Genomic DNA, 18,057 nt, shown 5'->3' with positions numbered 1-18,057 from the left:
TATCAGCCACGAGGAGGTGAACTGTGTTAGCAACGGTTATCAAAGCTATTTGGACATTCTTCAGAAGTTGTCAGTGACTCTAATGTGTGCCAGCCGAGCATCTCCCAAATCATTTTACTGCCAGTCACAACCTGGACAGGATCGTTATCTGACCAAATATTTCCTTGAAGCAAATCTCCTCAAAAGCAGATCTATCAGAATATTTTTTCCAACAGTATTTTTGGTTATGACCGTGATGTTGTCTGATATTTCAGAAGGTGCTGAAGAAGAGGAGGGGGATGAAGAACCTGTGGAGGACCTGCTGAAACCTGGTCACCTCACTCGACTCCTGGAGGAGAAGCTGGCAGCAGAGGTGGAGGCTCTGTGTGTGGCAGATGTTGGTGGTGGCCTGGAGAGGCTGCTGAGCCACCTGAGGACACACAGAGACTCCTGTCAGCCGCCACAACTTCAGGTACCAACTGCAGCATTGCATACAGTATGATACCAAAAACACTTGAACACCTATTTTCCTTACTAAACAGAAAAATACAACTATACATCTTCTCGTTGACAGAACTAATATGATCATTTACCTTGTTAAGTCATCGTTAAACACACCCCAATCGCGTGTGTGTGTGTGTGTTGGTTTTTAGGAGGTAAACACGGCGTGCAGGATGCTGGTGCGCCTGGAGCCTTTGCTGGGGATTTACTCTGACCTGGTGCGTTACTACCTGTCTGTGTCACTGGGAGCACACAGGAGCACAGGCAAACTGCTGTCTGTGCTGGCCAGCATCTTCACTGAGCTCGCTCAAAAGGTACACACACAAAAAAAAGTAACAGGTAATAAAATATAAAGTTGAACTTAAAGCTTAAGAGATTGCTATGGTCTCCCTCCCAGGGCTTTTGCCTGCCTCAGGAGCTGATGGCTGGTGGAGATGGAGAAGGTGCCACAGAGTTTCATGACTACGAGGGTGGTGGTATAGGAGAGGGCGAGGGCACCAAAGACGTCAGCGACAAGATCGAGAATGAAGATCAGGTGATGGAATTACAACCACTTACTAGCTGAATACCACCTAAACAATGTTTATACTGGACAAGTTATTATTAAGGTACATATGGTAAGGAAAAAAGGCCAGGATTAAATATAAAACTGTAATTAAGAAAAGAAAAGGGCGAATGGGCCTTTCCTGTCTACAAGTATATTATTACTCAGCTCAGCTGAGACCAGTAGTCTGCCTATATTCACCAACATACACTGCAGGATGGAAGGAAATGGAAGGCATGAAGCTAAAAGGATTACCAATAACATCCCTAGTAGCAGATCATTTGATGGTTTCAGGTGATCCCATGCTGGACACTCATCTGAAATCCTGGCAGGAAATAGTTAAAATTTGCAGAATAGGGGATGCATCCAAACTACTGAGGTGCTGTGTCTGCGACATGGATTTTGAACAGAACATGCAACAATATTATATCCTGATTGTATATTGGAATCCAACAATTGAAACAAGAGAGCAGAGAATACATAAAGAGGAAGAGGGAGATAGAGGGAAATGTGCTCGTTTTTGCTGAGAGTTGGGAGAAAATATGCTGGTTACAGTGGATCTCAGGTTCGAACATATAGTTCTTTTCTTTCCTGGAAAAATATTGTGAGATTTTTTGTTACACCCATCCAGAAACAACATCAAGGTGGTGGCAATGCTTGTTGGAGACTCTCTGGGACCAATGGAGCAAATTACTTTCATTTATTCTGGAGTTTCGAGGTTATTAGAACATATTGGGATGAGATTCATAAACATATAAATAACATATTTGGAGTAAACGGCCCCTTCTAATGTGAAACTCTGCATTTGGGTGATATATTGTTCGGAAATTGATATTTCAATAACGAAAGAAAAGTTGGCGAGTGGCAGTAGTTGACATGGTGAAAACGTATTTTTCCACAAAAACTCCACTACACTATTTAGAATACAGCTGACGTGCCAACTGAGTGTACTTAAGAATATCATAATTCAAAATAACAATATCCAGCATGTCTAACTATGACATGTATTGACTATGTTAAAATAAATACATCCAGAAGTAATGTTTAAAGAATTTTTATCTAACAGTATTGAAATGAATCTGTAAGCAGTGATGACCTGAAACACTATAAGGAGCCTTTAAGGTGGATCGTTTGACCAACATTTCTCATAAAGCTTCTTCTGTATACGTCCAGGTGGAGGACACTTTCCAAGAGGGCCAAGAAAAGGAAGAACAGGAGGATAAAGAAAAAATCAAGGCAGAAGATAACGCTATTGAGATGTCAGAGGACTTTGATGGTCAAATGCATGATGGGGATGAGAATGAACCAGGTAACCTGAACAGTCTGTAGCCTAGTGAGCTTACTGAATGCAGCCTGCTCATTTTTCAGGCTTCACTCATTTCTAAGTTTGTATTTCGACTATCTCGATAGCGAGACGCTCAGTAGAAAAAATGACATGTTGAAAAGACAAAATCATAGATTGGAGCATAAACACTTAGCTGTTTTTAATATAAGAGGACAAACACAAATTAAACTTCTATAAAATTATTTAGTGCAAGTATGTGATATGTGAGTGGATTCATTTGAATTGTTTGCAGGTGACAATGAGGACTCGTCTAAAGAGGATGAGGAGGAGCTGGATAAAAAGATGGGCGACCTGGGTGACGGACAGACGGACACTCTGGATGAGAGAATGTGGGGAGATGATGAAGATGATGATGAGGAAGAAGGAAGTGACAAGGAGGAGGAGTCAGGCCAGGGCATGGACCAGGTACAAACCACAGTGACCGCAGGGCTGCTGAACAAAACACATTTGAAAAAAAAGGATATAAAGATTAGCTATTTCCATGCATTGAAACATATCCATCTATCTTATTGCTCAGTGAATCTAATTTTAATCACTCAGATGTCACCTTTGTTGTGTCATTATTTGCTGTCAACACTGGATTCTCTCAGGGTGAGTCAGAGCTGGTGGCTAAGGATGACAATTTGGATGCTGCAGACCCCAACAAGGATAAGAAAAAACAGGACAAAGATGAACAGATCAATGACGAGGAGAAAGAAAAAGTCAATGAACAAGGAGATGAGGTGATCTTTTTTTAAAAGAAGTGAAGAGAATCACAGATCGCCATTCCTGCACACAGTCACTGAACTGTATTAACCATTAATTATTGATATACCCTTCACTTTTTACTTTTCTCCTTTCAAATTTCATCCAGGAATACTGATGCATATTTCTAACATGTCACCAATTTCCCTTCATTTGTATGGATTTCCTTTTTCTGATCTGTGTTCCTGCTGACCTCCAGAGGGAGTTTGATGAGAATGAAGTGGACCCATACCACGGTCAGCAGGAAAAGCGACCTGAGCCTGAGGCCATGGATCTGCCTGAGGATCTCAATCTGGACCAGGATGATGAGGATGGAGATGACGGAGATGGCGAGGGTGATGGTGAGACCTGCTGTTAATGTTCTGGAATATTCAAAATGCTTATGAACTTCTCTGATCCACTGTTTTAAATTTGTGAACATACATTCTTCATTGTAATGGGGTGGAGCGGTTCATCAAAAAAAAATCTGTCCCGTTCGGTACGCTTGTCACGGTTCGGGGCGCGTGTGTACCGCTCGGTTCATAGGCACGCGCAACTTCTTTTTCTCATTTACTAACGAGGCAAAGCGTGTACACTCCAGAGCAGCAGGTGGCGGTACAGAGCTGGATGCCAACCGCCAGTAAACCGGCATCGCGGCTCGCGAGCTAGCTTGCCGGAAACACAGCCGACTCATCATAGCACTACAGCTCGCGAGTCAGAGCAGGAGAGCGCAAACAGCCGGCTACATTCTGAATGAGTAGCAGACGAGCGAGTGAAGTCTCTGGGTTAGACTTCCTCCAGTCAGCGTGAAAAGCACATACCTGTCAGTGTACAACAGAAGCCATTCTTCCACTTCTGAAATAACATCATGTTACACAATGTTCTGCAGGTAGCCAGAGGCTACTGTATGTTTGGTGTTTAAATGTAGCATAATAAAATGAAATTAGGTCGATCAATTTTTGCAAAATAAAATAATTTGTATATAAAAATTATACATAAATATGAAGTAGTATATTGTAAGTAGGCTATTATTATCTCTATTTGGGAACTTTATCCATTTACACCATTCCTACCTCAGTGCTCTATTGTTTATTTGTTTTATTTTGTTATATTTTATTTTAGTATCTCTTTTATTTTTCTAATCATGTATATAATGTTTTATTGCATTGTGTTTTTTACTACGTTATTGGTTAACAGACAATGGGCTAGGACTGAGTTTCCATGGTGATTAGCCAATACTGACTCAAGTGACTTGCACAACCCAGTTCAGTTTAGTGAGTGACTCATAATGACTCAAATCCTTAAAAGGAAATGTATTTACCAGCTCTACTCCAGGGCTACTGAAAGTTTCCTGTCTGTGACTGCCCATTACATTACATTAGTGACAGTGAATAACTATTTGTTCTTAGCATTTGTTAAAGATAACTTTCTTTGCCAAATAAATGAAAAGCATGTTTGAAGTAGCAATGTCACCTCTCTTGCAGTACCAGAGTCTACCTACTTTTAACTAAAGTCTGTCACAATGATGTAGCAAATGTCAGACTGCTTCATTATTTCAGTTTTAACCTGACTATACAAGACATAATTGATTTTCCTAACGATCAGCGTATACCGAACCGAAAACCGTGACCACAAAACCGTGATATGAACCGAACCGTGGATTTTGTGAACCATTCCACCCCTGCATTGTAGTGAAACTGTTGTGAGGGCCAGTTTGTTTATGCATTCAAATGAGCTCGGTGCTCACTTCCCCATTCCCTGACATTTTCCCCTCCTCAGAGGAGAATCCATGTGACATTGACGAGAAAGCTACAGCCCTGGATGAGAAGGAGGACGGACAGAAAGATGGAGATGACGAGGAGAAGGGAGCAGAGGAGATGGAGCAGGAAGACACAGACCAACCAGGAGAGGAGAACGGTCAGGAGCCCAAGATGGAAGATGATGATGGTGAGGGAGGAGGAGAGAACACAGAAGCAGACGAGGAATCTTCTGTGAAGGATGAAGAGGAGGGGGAGGAGGAAAAAGAGGAAAGAGGACAGGAGGCAGGAAAAGCCGAAGATCTGGCTCTTCCAGATGACAAAGGAGAAAAACCAAAGGTGTGTAGGCCAAAGAACTACTATATCTTTTAAACACAATGCACACATTGTGTTTATTGTGTTACTATTTGGACTTGTAATGCTTATAGGAGGAGGATGAAGGAGCCGGTGAAGATGAGGAGCAGCCAGAGTCTGCTGAGAGGAAGGAGCACAACACAGACGGTCAGACTGGAGAGCAGAATGTTCAGAGCGATACAGCTGTAGAGCTGGCAGGAGAGGCGTCAGAGAGAGACCAAGCTAAAGAGGTACTTGACTCATCAGTTAGACCCAGTGCTTTTTTTACAAGGAGGGAAACACCATTTATACCCAATCACCTGTTATTTATGAACTCGTTTGCCTGTAGAAGATTCCAAACTGGTGTTTTTGAAGAATTCCAATTCTTGCAGTAAGGCAAGGCAAGTGTATTTGCATAGCACAATTCAGACACAAGGCAACTCAAAGTGCTTTATATTTTTGTTACTGATTGGATCAAGTTGGAGGGATTGTTAGCCTGTTGACAGCAGCAGACAGGGCACATACATTGTTATTGTTTTTGCTCCTAATGTCTGAGGAGAAGGACTGCCTTGACTTTGTCAGTTCTTCCATTTTCACCAGCATGGCATTTCTCCAAAGATATTTTTTCTAACTAGAGACCACCTTCACTTCAATGGCATCAATACCATTTGTAGTTTCAGAACTGAAATGATGTACAAGGTCACTGATGGAGAACCTGGAGAGGGGAGGAGATAACCAGATCTAGGATGTGGCCCCTGTTGTGTGTGCTCACATGTTGTCCAAAGTTATCAAGACACAACACAGTTCTTTAGCCATCTGTCCTCAGGTTTGTCCACATGGAGTCACCAACAATTAACACACAATCAGAGTAAAGTGCAGATGAGAGACAGTAACTCAACAACGTCATCAAAAAATCTGTACAGTGTTTAGGTGGCCTGTAGATGTATGAGGAGCCACATATTCAAAAGAAGTAAACATTTCCATAAAACATCTGCTTGCATTTGAGTACCTCATTAAACTGAATACTTACACCTCCTCTTTTTTATGCATTCTAGTCTCACTTGTGAAAGAGAAGCTTGGAGGGCTTGATTCAGTGTGAATAGCTGCACTGTTATCTTCGTCTAACCAAGTTTCAGAGACCTGACATTTAATGGAGAAAATTTTAGAGAGTCAAAACCAACTGTGCAATTTATTTGTGACGCTTTGTGGCTGACAAGGAATGGGAGCTAAATTTCATAGATTTAGTTAGGCACTTCCTGTTTCTCAGCAAGTTCACCATTTTTCTATTACCTCTCAACTAAGGGTGTCAGGATTTCGATTTTAAATCACAATCGACAGAAATTAAGTCACAATCTCAAACTTTGAATTAAAAAAATGGGATCGTTGATGCTGGCACACCCCCATGTCATGTCCGGTCGGCTTGCCAAGCGGAAAAAAACACACACGGTAAGTGTTGAAGTGCTGCGAGTCAACCTCCTCTAACTTAGCTACTAGCTAAGCCAGTGGCTATTAGCTACAGCCAGCCAAACGATAGCATGGCGTTACACCATTCCTGTTGGGCTCCCGGACCATGGTCAGGAAGCACAGGGGAGATGATTTCCTGCAGGGCCAAAGTTTGTGTTTACCATCGGGGTGAACCACTTTCACTTGTTAAGCTGGTTGGGAAATAATACCTGGGAGCTTTGCTGTATCTGGAGGAGCTGTCGCCTTTATTCACAGCCAAACTGCAGCTTGTATTGTACACTTTATTGCCCTCACTACTACTGCTACTCCTTTTGCTTCTCCTCCCTCTACCATTCATTCACTGTCCACACCTACACATACTCCCTCACTCTCACTCACCCACTCACACCTTAAGAACTTCACGCACACGCATCTCACGCACCACCATATTCCTGAAAGGGGATCGCAACTCTTACAACAATGGCAAGTGGAGACCTATCGACAGAACTTGAACCACCTCTTTCACTGAAGTCGCAGGTGTGGAAGAAATTTGGATTTTCAGCGAGTTATGTTGACAAAAAAAGCCACAGTTTGCAAGATCTGCAGAAACTAGATAGCAGGTTATTTTGTTTAAGTTTCCAATTGACTGTTATTGTTACATTATGTTGTTAATAAATGTTTTAAATTTGACAATGTAGTGTGGTACATTGTGAACAAAGGTCAGATATATTGCATAAAAGTCTAGTCTAAAAATGGCATAGCAACCTGTGATTTAAAAAAATTAAATGCAAAAATCGAGAATCAAATTGAAAATTGAATCGAATCGAGGATTTGGAGAATCGTGACACTGTCAACACAGGAATTGAGGAGGCAACCTGAGCTCCAAGAGGCCCCGGCTTTTCTGTGGGCAAAACATTACAAAATATGATATCAACATCATAGCCTGGACCCGGCACCAATCAGTTAGAGTTAGTTGTATTGTCTACATGGACAGGCTGTGCTCTGCTGTTTTCAGGATGATTCTGAGGAGCTGGCATGATGACATTTCAGTGATGGCTGTTTCAAGCGTGGTAGTGGGATGGGGCCTAGGCGGTGAGAGATTTAGGGGAGAGGATGTGGAATTTGGATGTGGTGTGAGTTTGATTCCAGCATTGACAAGCTATTTCACTTGTCTCGGGGAGGAGGGGGAGAGTCCCCACAAGGAAGATGAAATTCAATATATTTCCATTATTCTGGTTTGTTAGGAGCATGGGAGCGGAGCCGCTGATGCCAGCCAATCAGAGGGCCACCAGTCTAAGCTGACGGCAAGAATGGCTTCACAGATGCAGAATACTCAGAAGACTCAGGTATGACCTGCCTCAGAAAATCTACAAGACTTCCTCCCTTTTTTCTCCAATCAATTTTTCCACTTTATTAAAACTTTCTGCCATTTCTACCATTCCAGAGCTTCAAAAGAAAACCTGGCCAGGCTGACAACGAGCGGTCAACAGGTGACTACAATGAACGTGTTAACAAGCGACTGCGTACAGTGGAGAGCAGCAAGGATTGTACTGATGACAGCAGGCAGAGTGACGCCCAGCAGGAGTCAGACCTGTATGAGCACATCAAACAGGGAGAGACAGCCTATGACACACAGACATATGGTCAGTAATAACCTCCATATGCAGCAAACACTCCCAGTGTGTATTCAGTAACAGTTTGATGTCACATTGTTTAGCCACCACAGCAAGATTTGAAGTCAAGAAATGTCTGGTCTCTGCTGCATCCTGCTGTTTCCAGATGTTGCCAGTGCTGACCAACAGAAAGCAGCAGGGCCTCAGCAGGACCAGGATGAAGACCAGAACGACGAGGATGTTGCCATGGAAACAGAGAGTCAGGAAGAGGACCTTCAGGCTGCTGAGATCCAGGAGCTGAAGCCTGAGCAGCTGGACTCTACCAAGGCCTCCCAGAAAGGTGACCCATTCCTTCTCATCCTGCATTGGGGGCTCAGTCACGTCACTAAGCAGACAGTGTGTGTAGAATTGGAGTTAGAATAGATAACATTTGAAAATAAAAATCAGAAGTCCATGTTGTTGTTTTGTGAAACATGCACACCACCTGACTTCCGCCTCTTGCTCAGGTGTTGACAGTGGAGAGATGGAGGTGCAGAATCAGGGAGACAGCGAGGAGGAGGAGAAGTGGAAGGACCGACTAAATCTCAGAGAAGAGGAGCCAGCAGAGAGAGGCACAGAATCCACAATTCACACAGTTCCTGAGCTGCTGCTGGACACCATGCAGGTAGAGACAAACCTCTTGTTCTCATCACTCACTTCTTTGCACTTAGTACTCTGTCTTACTCAAATACTCTCTGGTCACAGGACTGAGACACATGTGTTTTGTGTTTGCAGAAAGCAGAGAAAGATCCAGAGGAGATCAGGAGGGAGATGGAGCTGCAGTTGGAGGCCTGGACCAAACTGGCCCCAGGAACTCAGGAGGAGGTGAGTCCAAGTTCGGGTCCAAATGACTCTTCTTCCAGAGCCAGACAGGAAATCTGACAGTGGATTTATAAACAAGTATACATAAACACACAGTGCAATCTTCCTCTGAATCTGCTGAATCAGGATGTATGTAAGCAGCTTTAACAAGATGGTGATGATAATGTGGTCAGCATCTTCATATCAAAAGTTCCACATCTGGGAAACACTGTTTATAATGTTGATGTTTGGTGCTCACATACAGTCAAAATTAATGGACAGGGTCCACCTGTCCTCATCCAGTTGCGGTCCTGTGCTCTGGTCAGTCTGCCCATCGACTGCAACAGCTTTATCCAATAAGTTGTGGTGGAGACGAGTCTCTGTGGGCACAGCACTCTCATGATTTCACATTGTTTTGCAACCTGAGCCCAGATTTTGTTAATTTCCTTTGCCTGTGACCAGACATTAGCCAGGAGCAGCCTCAAACCAAGATGGATTATGTCAGGCGTATTCATTTATTTGAGATATACCACAACATGCCTTTTAACCATTCATTTAGAATTGTATCATTAAGCAAAGCCAGATATCAAGGAATTTGTCTGTTTGAAAAATCACAGGCAGCAAACCAATCGCCCAGAAAAAGATGCACAATTTCACTCTTCAATGTATTTTATAATTTCAGTTACAGAAGTTGTATAATCTCTCATTGGTTAAAGCAGATAGATAAGGTGAATATCTCTCATTGGTTAAACAGGCGGGGTAGAGCTGTGGTTTTGACTTAGCTCTCCCATCATTGGTGCATGCATGGGATGGTCCCAGTCCCTTGGCAACATGATTCCTTCACTTCATGGAGACCACGTCCTGTTTAGAAAAAGCCTCCCTCTCCTGTCTTCTAACTTTTCTCATCCTGCACTTGTTTGGGTTTCTTGTGTGAGTTTCTCTGCTGACTCTCTACTTCTCACCAAAAGGACTCCATCTGTGCAAAACAGACTGGTTATCTATAACCTTGGCCTCTCCACAGTAAAGGAGCTGCGTTCTTTCTCATACTCTGGCTTTTCTCTCCAGTGTATTAACCCCTCATAAAAGGATTAATGCTTGCAACTTATCTCATTTATCAACAGGATATTTACAACTCTTTTAATAATACAGTTAATTGGTGCATAACAATTAAATCACAGTGTCTTAGACTCAAATCAAGCTGGTGAATAAAAGTGCACAGTGATTTGTCACTGATTCGCCACAGTGGTTAGGCAATAATCCGACAGGTAAAATGAAAATGAAAAATCTTAACAATTAGCATTAGCATCCTATTCTTACTCTCTTCCTCCCTGTGGCAGTCCAAACAGTAAGGCCGGATGGTTGAAAGACACCATGGGCTGTGATGATATCAAAGTTGCTGCTCTTAATCCAAAACACCCACTCTCTTCTCCAGAGAAAAAAAAAATTGTTTTCTGCCATGGTCAGAATTTGTCTCAGCAAAAGGGCTGAAAAATTGATGGCAATAGAAATGAAAATGTAGCATCATTTGGGGGAGCTACCAGCTGCTGCATCTTCATTATCCACCATTGCTATAACAACTCAACCAAAGTAGAATGACAAAAATCGAGGAAAAATTCATTCAAGATTCAGTTCAAGAGGGTTTGTCATTCCAGCCATACACACGACACACAGTGCAGTGAAATCACATTACCCAAGAAGCTTCAGTGCTGACAAACAACGACAACAACAATACCAAATGCTACATGTAACTGCTAAGTAAAGTAAAAAAAAAGCTATTTATATGATTATTATTATTATTTGCATGAGGTGCAATAGTGCATCAGACAAATACAAAACAGTGACGCAGACTTCTCAGGAAGTGGAGCCGCTGCTGGGCTTTCTTCACGGTGGAGCCGTGACCAGGTTATGTTCTTCACCAGGTGGACACCGAGGAATTTGGTGTTCTTCACGATCTCCATGATGAAATGATGAAATAAACGAAATATCAGCAACTCAACAATATCTGCAGGCATGACACACCTCTCCTGAAACACTCCCACGTGAAGCCACATGGAGAATGAAACAAAACATCATCGCACGCACCCAATAAAAGCAATCTGCCCAGTGGAATCAAGGTGTTGGCCCCCACTCAAAATCACCGTGGAGCGTGAGGTGTGTAGAAACAGCTGTTTGGAGTTTTCAGAGTTCTATCTCTAGCTCTGTCCTTTCACCTCCCTGTCATTTCCTTCCTGTATGTGGATTGCTACAATGTGGAGGAAATGGACAGGAGGAAATGTTCTGTTTACAACCATAAAAGGCAAAGAGCCTGTGAAACTGAACTAAGTGAAGTGACATGTTCTGTCTGTCAAGCAATCACTTCCGCTCCCTTTCATACTGAAGATGTTGCACCTGCGCGCACACACACACACACACACACACACACACACACACACACACACACACACACACACACACACACACATTTAACCATATGCACCATACCAGCTTCAGGTAACACTGAGTGACCTTACCTCTCCCTCCCATGTCAAAATAGGCAAATAAGCAATTTATGAGTAACTTCAATGGGAAATAAAGGAAAAGCAGATGAACCTAGTGCAGCAGTTAGCAGCTCAAGAGGCAGATGTTTCCCTCAGGAGCTGATAAAGACAAAAAACCAGAGCAGAAAGAGAGAGAATACTGGACCTCCATTCATCAGGTGGACACAACTTCAAATGAGTGATCATGTCGCTCCATAACAGATGGATGTGTATGAGAATGGAAAAGTCAGAGGCACAGATCTGATGGTGTTCACACTCTGACAGCCAAATAGATCCTTCACTCATCAAGTAAAAAATAAATGAAAATTCACTTGAAAATTCACTTTCCAGGATGTTTGGTGGGTCAGGATCTCAATCACTACACATTACAACATCATCCAAATGATTATAAACGGTCAGTAGGTACATGTTTAGATTAACAGGAGGACACCTGTGTAACATGTTGAATAAAACACACAGATGTCATCATCATGACGTGTACCATCAAAACCTCCTTTGGGTCTGCGGCGCTGGCTTGCTTTATGAAGTGACACACTGGTGCAGCTTTACAGCAGAGCTGCTTGGTTCGGTGTGAACAAACAATGGTGCTGAATTGGCAAACCTGAAACCTGAACCTGAACCTTAAAAAGACTAGTGTCTTTCACCTCAAATAGTTATTTTGTACAAATGTAGTCTTCAGATTCAAGTTCTTATACATGCTTTTCTGAAATATCTTTCTATTACCTCACCGTACACAATAGTAGTTTGAAAAATCAGAAACGTTCTAAATATTTAAAATGGTTGTCTTCATAACTTGAACCATATCAAGAGTCTTACTCTGTTGTTCAGACTGTGTGAAGTCCAGTTTGTAACTCTTGACTGATGTGTTCCAGGAGAGTGCAGCGGCCTCCATGTGGCACCAGTACCAGAGTCTGACCTCAGCTCTCTCCCAGCAGCTGTGTGAGCAGCTCCGCCTCATCCTGGAGCCCACGCAGGCCGCCAAACTCAAGTCAGCAGAAACACACTCACTATATCATGCATTCTATTGGAAAGGTTAAATCATTATGTTGCTAATGTGTGATGTTCCACAGAGGTGATTACCGCACAGGGAAACGTCTGAACATGAGAAAGGTGATCCCCTACATCGCCAGTCAGTTCAGGAAAGACAAGATCTGGCTGAGGAGGACCAAGCCCAGCAAGAGGGAGTACCAGATCTGTCTGGCCGTGGATGACTCCTCCAGCATGGTGGACAACCACTCCAAACAGGTCAGAGAGCCCAGTTATGTAACCTGACATACTAATCCTAATGATTGCATTAAATAGAAAGTAGGGTTGAATGTGTCCAAATAAATTACTGCTGTGTTTGTGTGTGGTGCAGCTGGCTTTTGAATCCCTGGCAGTGATAATCAACGCCCTCACTCTGCTGGAGGTGGGACAGGTGTCGGTGTGCAGGTAAGGTAACACATGTTCAGTTGTGATGCAGTAAATATAAAGAAAAACTGTGCAGCCAGATAACAAACATGTAGACCTTGGAACAAAAATTTAAACACAATACAAGTAGGAAATGAAATGCACTGATACTGTATGTACAGTTGGTGGTGTCATACTGCGTATACTTGTATCTGATGTGAAGCGAACCTTTAACGCCTACTTGTGTGCAGTTTTGGCGAGCAGGTGCAGCTGCTCCACCCCTTCCAGCAGCAGTTCAACGATGAGTCGGGGGCCCGGATCCTCAGACTCTGTCAGTTCCAACAGAAGAAGACCAGAATAGCACAGGTGGGCATTGTGTTGTACTGCTTCTTTTATTCCAGACATCTATTGAAAGTAATACATTAATTTAGTTTGATTAAGTTTTGATTAATTTAGGATGTCTGCTGTATGGGAAGAGACAATAAATGAGAAAAGCGTTTAAAAAGTTTTCTTCTTTTTATAAATGTTGTTTTCCTTTTCTTATTTCTTTATCTGAATTTGATATGTTATAATGCTCGATCTACCTTTTGGCTTTCAATGAAAGATCTCTCTCTCTCTCTCTCTCTCTCTCTCTCTCTCTCTCTCTCATCTCACATCTTTAGTTTTTGGAGACTTCCACAAAAATGTTTCTAGCGGCACGACAGCAGATTCCTGGATCTATAAGCTCAGGTAATACTTGAAGCTGTGTAGCTAAGTAAAAGAACAGCAATAATTGTGTGCTTTGCAGTTTATGGACACTGTGTTTACAAAACTCATGGTAGCAAAAGTCAAATTTGTTGCCTCTCACTCTAACATCGGGCTGTCTGCAAGCCGAGCTGGCCAGTACAGTTTACAGAAGGCTGAAATCGAGTGAGAACTATTAAATGTCTGCAGTATTTGCCTTTGGCTTTGTGAGTTTAAGTATGAATTCCAGCTTTTTTTCTCAAAATTAGTATTTTAAAGTCAGAATTCTGAACTTTTTTTGTGTGGAACCACTACATTCACTGTCTCCAGTGGTTAAAATCTCACTGTAATACACTGAAATATAAGCGTACTCCATTAGTACACCAAGATGTCACTGCTGGGTGTTGAAAGACTTGGCTCAATGCAAACCAATTTTAACTGCGTTGACCAGCTGCATGTTATGATGTTACCCTCCACTGTTTGTCTGACCTCTGACTTCTCTCCACAGAGACAGCCCAGCTGCTGGTCATCGTGTCTGATGGCAGGGGGTTGTTCCTGGAGGGGAAGGAGCGAGTGATGGCAGCTTTGCGTACAGCACGCAGTGCAAATGTGTTCATCATCTTTGTGGTGCTTGACAACCCCAACTCACGGGTAAGTAAAGAAAAACTTGACCTTATTATTCTCTAAATCTTCACACACAATGTGTAAGTAAACCATGGTGCTGTGCTGCAGGACTCCATACTGGACATCAAGGTGCCCATATTCAAAGGGCCAGGCGAACTGCCAGAGATCCGCTCCTATATGGAAGAGTTCCCCTTCCCCTTCTACATCATCCTGCGAGATGTCAACGCCTTGCCGGAGACCCTGAGTGACGCACTCAGACAGTGGTTTGAGCTCGTCACGGCAGCCGACCAGTAGACCAATGAGAAGCCATCTTTCACAGGATGGGAGGAGTGGGCAGCAACCAACTGCACAATGCCGTTCTGCTGCTAGCCTCTCAGCCACAACAAAAGGACTAAGAAAAAAAAGGAGGATTGCCGCTGTACATGTGCCTTTATTTTGTTATTTTTACTGTAGATTTTAGTAGAGTTTGATAGAAACCTTTGCTGTTGTGTCCTTCTTATCAGGGGAATTCTCCGTTTCTTTTGTATTGTAACAGGAATTGCTTTAAATTGCACGTCTGAGATGAAATGATAGAAACAAAAATGTGATTTCCTTGCGTGTGAAACACCTCAGTGAAGAGTCAGTAAATACCTCTGTCCCTGTTGTACAATAGCTCTGAAATCATGTTTGTGTGGATGTTTTAGTCAGTGTTACCAAGCTCATCAAATCATTTATCTTCAATGTGAACACAACAACAGATGCTCAGAGCTGACAAAGCTGAGTTGTTGGATTGTGTTGTGACAGAACCCTTCCTGACGTTGTGACCTAACAGTAGCATGTTAGTGTGGTCATGACTGACATTCAGAAGAACTTCATAATGTGCCTTGGAGAGGAAAACAGTATTGCATCTGACTTCACACCTGATAGAGCTGTTGGGTTGATGATAAGAAGCTCGCTCACAGCTCTGTCCGGATTTTTTGAAATTCAGCTCTCATGCACTTTGAAGCACAGGGACTGCAGATTTGATAAATGCCCAAGTAAAACCCATTTTAGTGGTTTAAAGACACATATCTGCTGTGTTCATCTTATATCCATACTGCTAAATCAGAGCTCTGAACTGCGACCATTATAAGTAGGTGTTGATATGTGCATTGAAATGTTTATTATCACCTCTGTGTTTTGTAATGTGGACTCATGTACGCAGGCGGTCATATTTATGAGGTTGTTTCTTCATTGCATCCATGTGTTAAACTAAGAAATGAATGATTGTGTGACAATAAACCATTTACAAGGTTACTCTGTCTGTGCTTGCACTCATCTTTTCATTTCAGCAGACATTTTGATTTGACTTTGCAAGAAAACTTCTAAACTATTAAAGGAGTAATTTGTTTTAAAATGTATTTATTTATTTATTTTTTTAATTAACTTTTATCAATAACTTGTGAAGAAACAACAGTGTTACAACAACATGTTAACCAGCTATCCTCTGCCTGTCCTGTGCCACAAGAGGGATGGTCCAGTAATCCCAGGTTATGAGTTTGCTTACAGTCTGGTCAAGCAAGACAATAGGTGCAGGGCATTGCTTTGAGAAAAGCTGTATCAGCAGGGAGTGGCAGGTATGACAGGCAGTCAGCAGCCTGGTTCTCTTACTCAAGTCCAAAGTCTTTTGTGATCTATTCTTAATGCAAAGTACCAGACCAAGAGATACATATAAAAAAAATCCACCTTCTACATGTTGGTCAGAAAGTCACCCATTCAGTAGTTGGAATCCATCTGTTGTCATGAAGTTTCGGTGGGAGGGGTCAAATAGTCCAAGTTCATGATTGTCAAGCAGCAATCAGCAGCAGCTCATTAAACTGCAGTCAGCATCCTCAGTCCATTCAAAGCAAAGGTCTGTTGCACTGTATGCCGTTTTATGCGAGGTGTAAGATAGGGCCCATTGTTTGCTCACTGTTTTTTAATGGGTGAATACAATGCAGAGTGTCTTTATTGGTCCTCTGCAGCACAGTCCGTTCTGGTAGTACACTGGGGGCCGAACCATTAGGACTAAGATAGCTGTGTGTGTGTTGATGTCAGCACTGGTGTGTGTGTGATGAACATTTTTGATCAAATGCTCCACTCTGAACAATGGAAACTGTTTTGGGAGGAGCACCAGGGACCACTAACATTGCAACAATTTGCATCTGTGTCTGTTTCTGTAGGTAGGTAGGTGGACGGACAGACAGACAGTAAATGTAATGCAGAGGGGCTTGTATCGTATTACTGTATAAATATCTACTGGATGGAGAGAAAATTGGTGTGGACTCTGTCTTCTTCCTTTCAGGATGAACTTCACTATTTTTGTTGGTCCCCTGCAAGCAAGCTAACATACCAAACTGCAAGTATGAACATTGTCAGCATAACGGTTGTTGGACGTAAGCATGCAGACAGTAGCATTTAGCACATACAAACAGCCTCGCAGACGTGAGACTGGCAAAGCACAATTTGTGTTTAGCGAAGTGACTTCAATTTAAATGTACTGGTTATATTATACACTGAGCTGAACTTGCTAAAGGTCATTCCATGCCAACTCACCCAAAATCCATAACTTTTGCCATTTCACAGCATGGATTTTCTTGAAAGAAAACAGGAAAAGACAACATGTATGCCACATCACAATATAACGATTCAAAATCCAAGATAATATTTAGTCTCATATCATGATAATGATTGCAATTTACATGTGAAAAGGTAAATTTCACAATGTCACACTTCACAAAACAATGTCCTGTTCACATGGGACATTATTTTCTTTTAAAAATATTAAAAAACTTCTCCACGACAGACCAATACAACGACCGCATTACTGTGGCCACTGCGCTGATCCGCCTGTCAATCTCACGCTCCATCCTTCCCTCACTCGTGAACAAGACCCCAAGATACTTAAACTCCTCCACCTGAGGCAGTAGCTCTCCCCCAACCTGGAGGGGACAAGCCACCTATTTCCGGTCGAGAACCATGGCCTCGGACTTGGAGGTGCTGATTCTCATCCCAGCCGTTTCACACTCGGCTGCAAACCGTCCCAGGACATGCTGGAGGTCCCGGCTTGAAGGAGCCAACAAGACCACATCATCCACAAAAAGCAGAGATGAAATCCTGTGGGTCCCGAACCAGACCCCCTCCAGCCTGTGGCTGCGCCTAGAAATTCTGTCCATAAAAATAATGAACAGAACCGGTGACAAAGGGCAGCCCTGCCAGAGTCCAACATGCACCGGGAACAGGTCTGACTTACTGACCAAGCTCCTGCTCTGGTCATACAGGGACCATACAGCCCTTAACAGAGGGCCTCCGACCCCGTACTCCCGGAGCACCTCCCACAGAATGCCATGAGGGACACAGTCGAATGCTTTCTCCAACCCTTGAGCACCCTGTGGAGGGTTTGGAGCTGGTCCAGTGTTCCGCGGCCTGGACGAAAACCGCATTGTTCCTCCTGATTCCGAGGTTCGACTATCGGCCGAATTCTCCTCTCCAGTACCCTGTGCCACGTGCACATATGGACACCCTTATGCTTGAACATGGTGTTCGTTATGGACAAACTGTGACTAGCACAGAAGTCCAGTAACAAAACACCACTCTGGTTCAGATCGGGGAGGCTGTTCCTCCCAATCACACCCCTCCAGGTAACACTGTTGCTGCCCACGTGGGCGTTGAAGTCCCCCAGTAGAACGACAGAGTCCCCGGTTGGAGC

The 18,057-nt window shown here is 43.0% G+C and overlaps 1 protein-coding gene across 2 annotated transcripts in view; it reads left to right on the top strand.

Moving 5' to 3' along the window:
* mdn1 (midasin AAA ATPase 1) overlaps positions 1–15,626 on the top strand; it is a 63,643-nt gene extending 48,017 nt beyond the window's left edge. The window contains exons 81-101 of one of the 2 annotated variants that reach the window (XM_037087401.1): positions 258–451; positions 633–794; positions 878–1,015; positions 2,198–2,333; positions 2,602–2,774; positions 2,960–3,091; positions 3,313–3,454; positions 4,872–5,188; positions 5,278–5,433; positions 7,870–7,971; positions 8,070–8,268; positions 8,405–8,578; positions 8,745–8,902; positions 9,013–9,102; positions 12,488–12,603; positions 12,686–12,860; positions 12,973–13,046; positions 13,256–13,370; positions 13,667–13,733; positions 14,236–14,378; positions 14,460–15,626. In XM_037087401.1, the coding sequence (XP_036943296.1) occupies positions 258–451; positions 633–794; positions 878–1,015; positions 2,198–2,333; positions 2,602–2,774; positions 2,960–3,091; positions 3,313–3,454; positions 4,872–5,188; positions 5,278–5,433; positions 7,870–7,971; positions 8,070–8,268; positions 8,405–8,578; positions 8,745–8,902; positions 9,013–9,102; positions 12,488–12,603; positions 12,686–12,860; positions 12,973–13,046; positions 13,256–13,370; positions 13,667–13,733; positions 14,236–14,378; positions 14,460–14,645 (3,149 nt within the window). In that variant the 3' untranslated portion in view covers positions 14,646–15,626. Of the gene's footprint in view, positions 1–254; positions 452–632; positions 795–877; positions 1,016–2,197; positions 2,334–2,601; positions 2,775–2,959; positions 3,092–3,312; positions 3,455–4,871; positions 5,189–5,277; positions 5,434–7,869; positions 7,972–8,069; positions 8,269–8,404; positions 8,579–8,744; positions 8,903–9,012; positions 9,103–12,487; positions 12,604–12,685; positions 12,861–12,972; positions 13,047–13,255; positions 13,371–13,666; positions 13,734–14,235; positions 14,379–14,459 lie in introns of both variants that reach the window. The other variant, XM_037087400.1, reaches the window with a different exon arrangement.
* Positions 15,627–18,057: the final 2,431 nt, after the last annotated feature.

This window comes from Acanthopagrus latus, chromosome 22 (genome assembly GCF_904848185.1).
Source record: "Acanthopagrus latus isolate v.2019 chromosome 22, fAcaLat1.1, whole genome shotgun sequence".
Taxonomy (NCBI): domain Eukaryota; kingdom Metazoa; phylum Chordata; class Actinopteri; order Spariformes; family Sparidae; genus Acanthopagrus; species Acanthopagrus latus.
The sequence above is the reverse complement of the archived record's forward strand: the minus strand, read 5'-3'. Positions and strand labels throughout refer to the sequence as shown.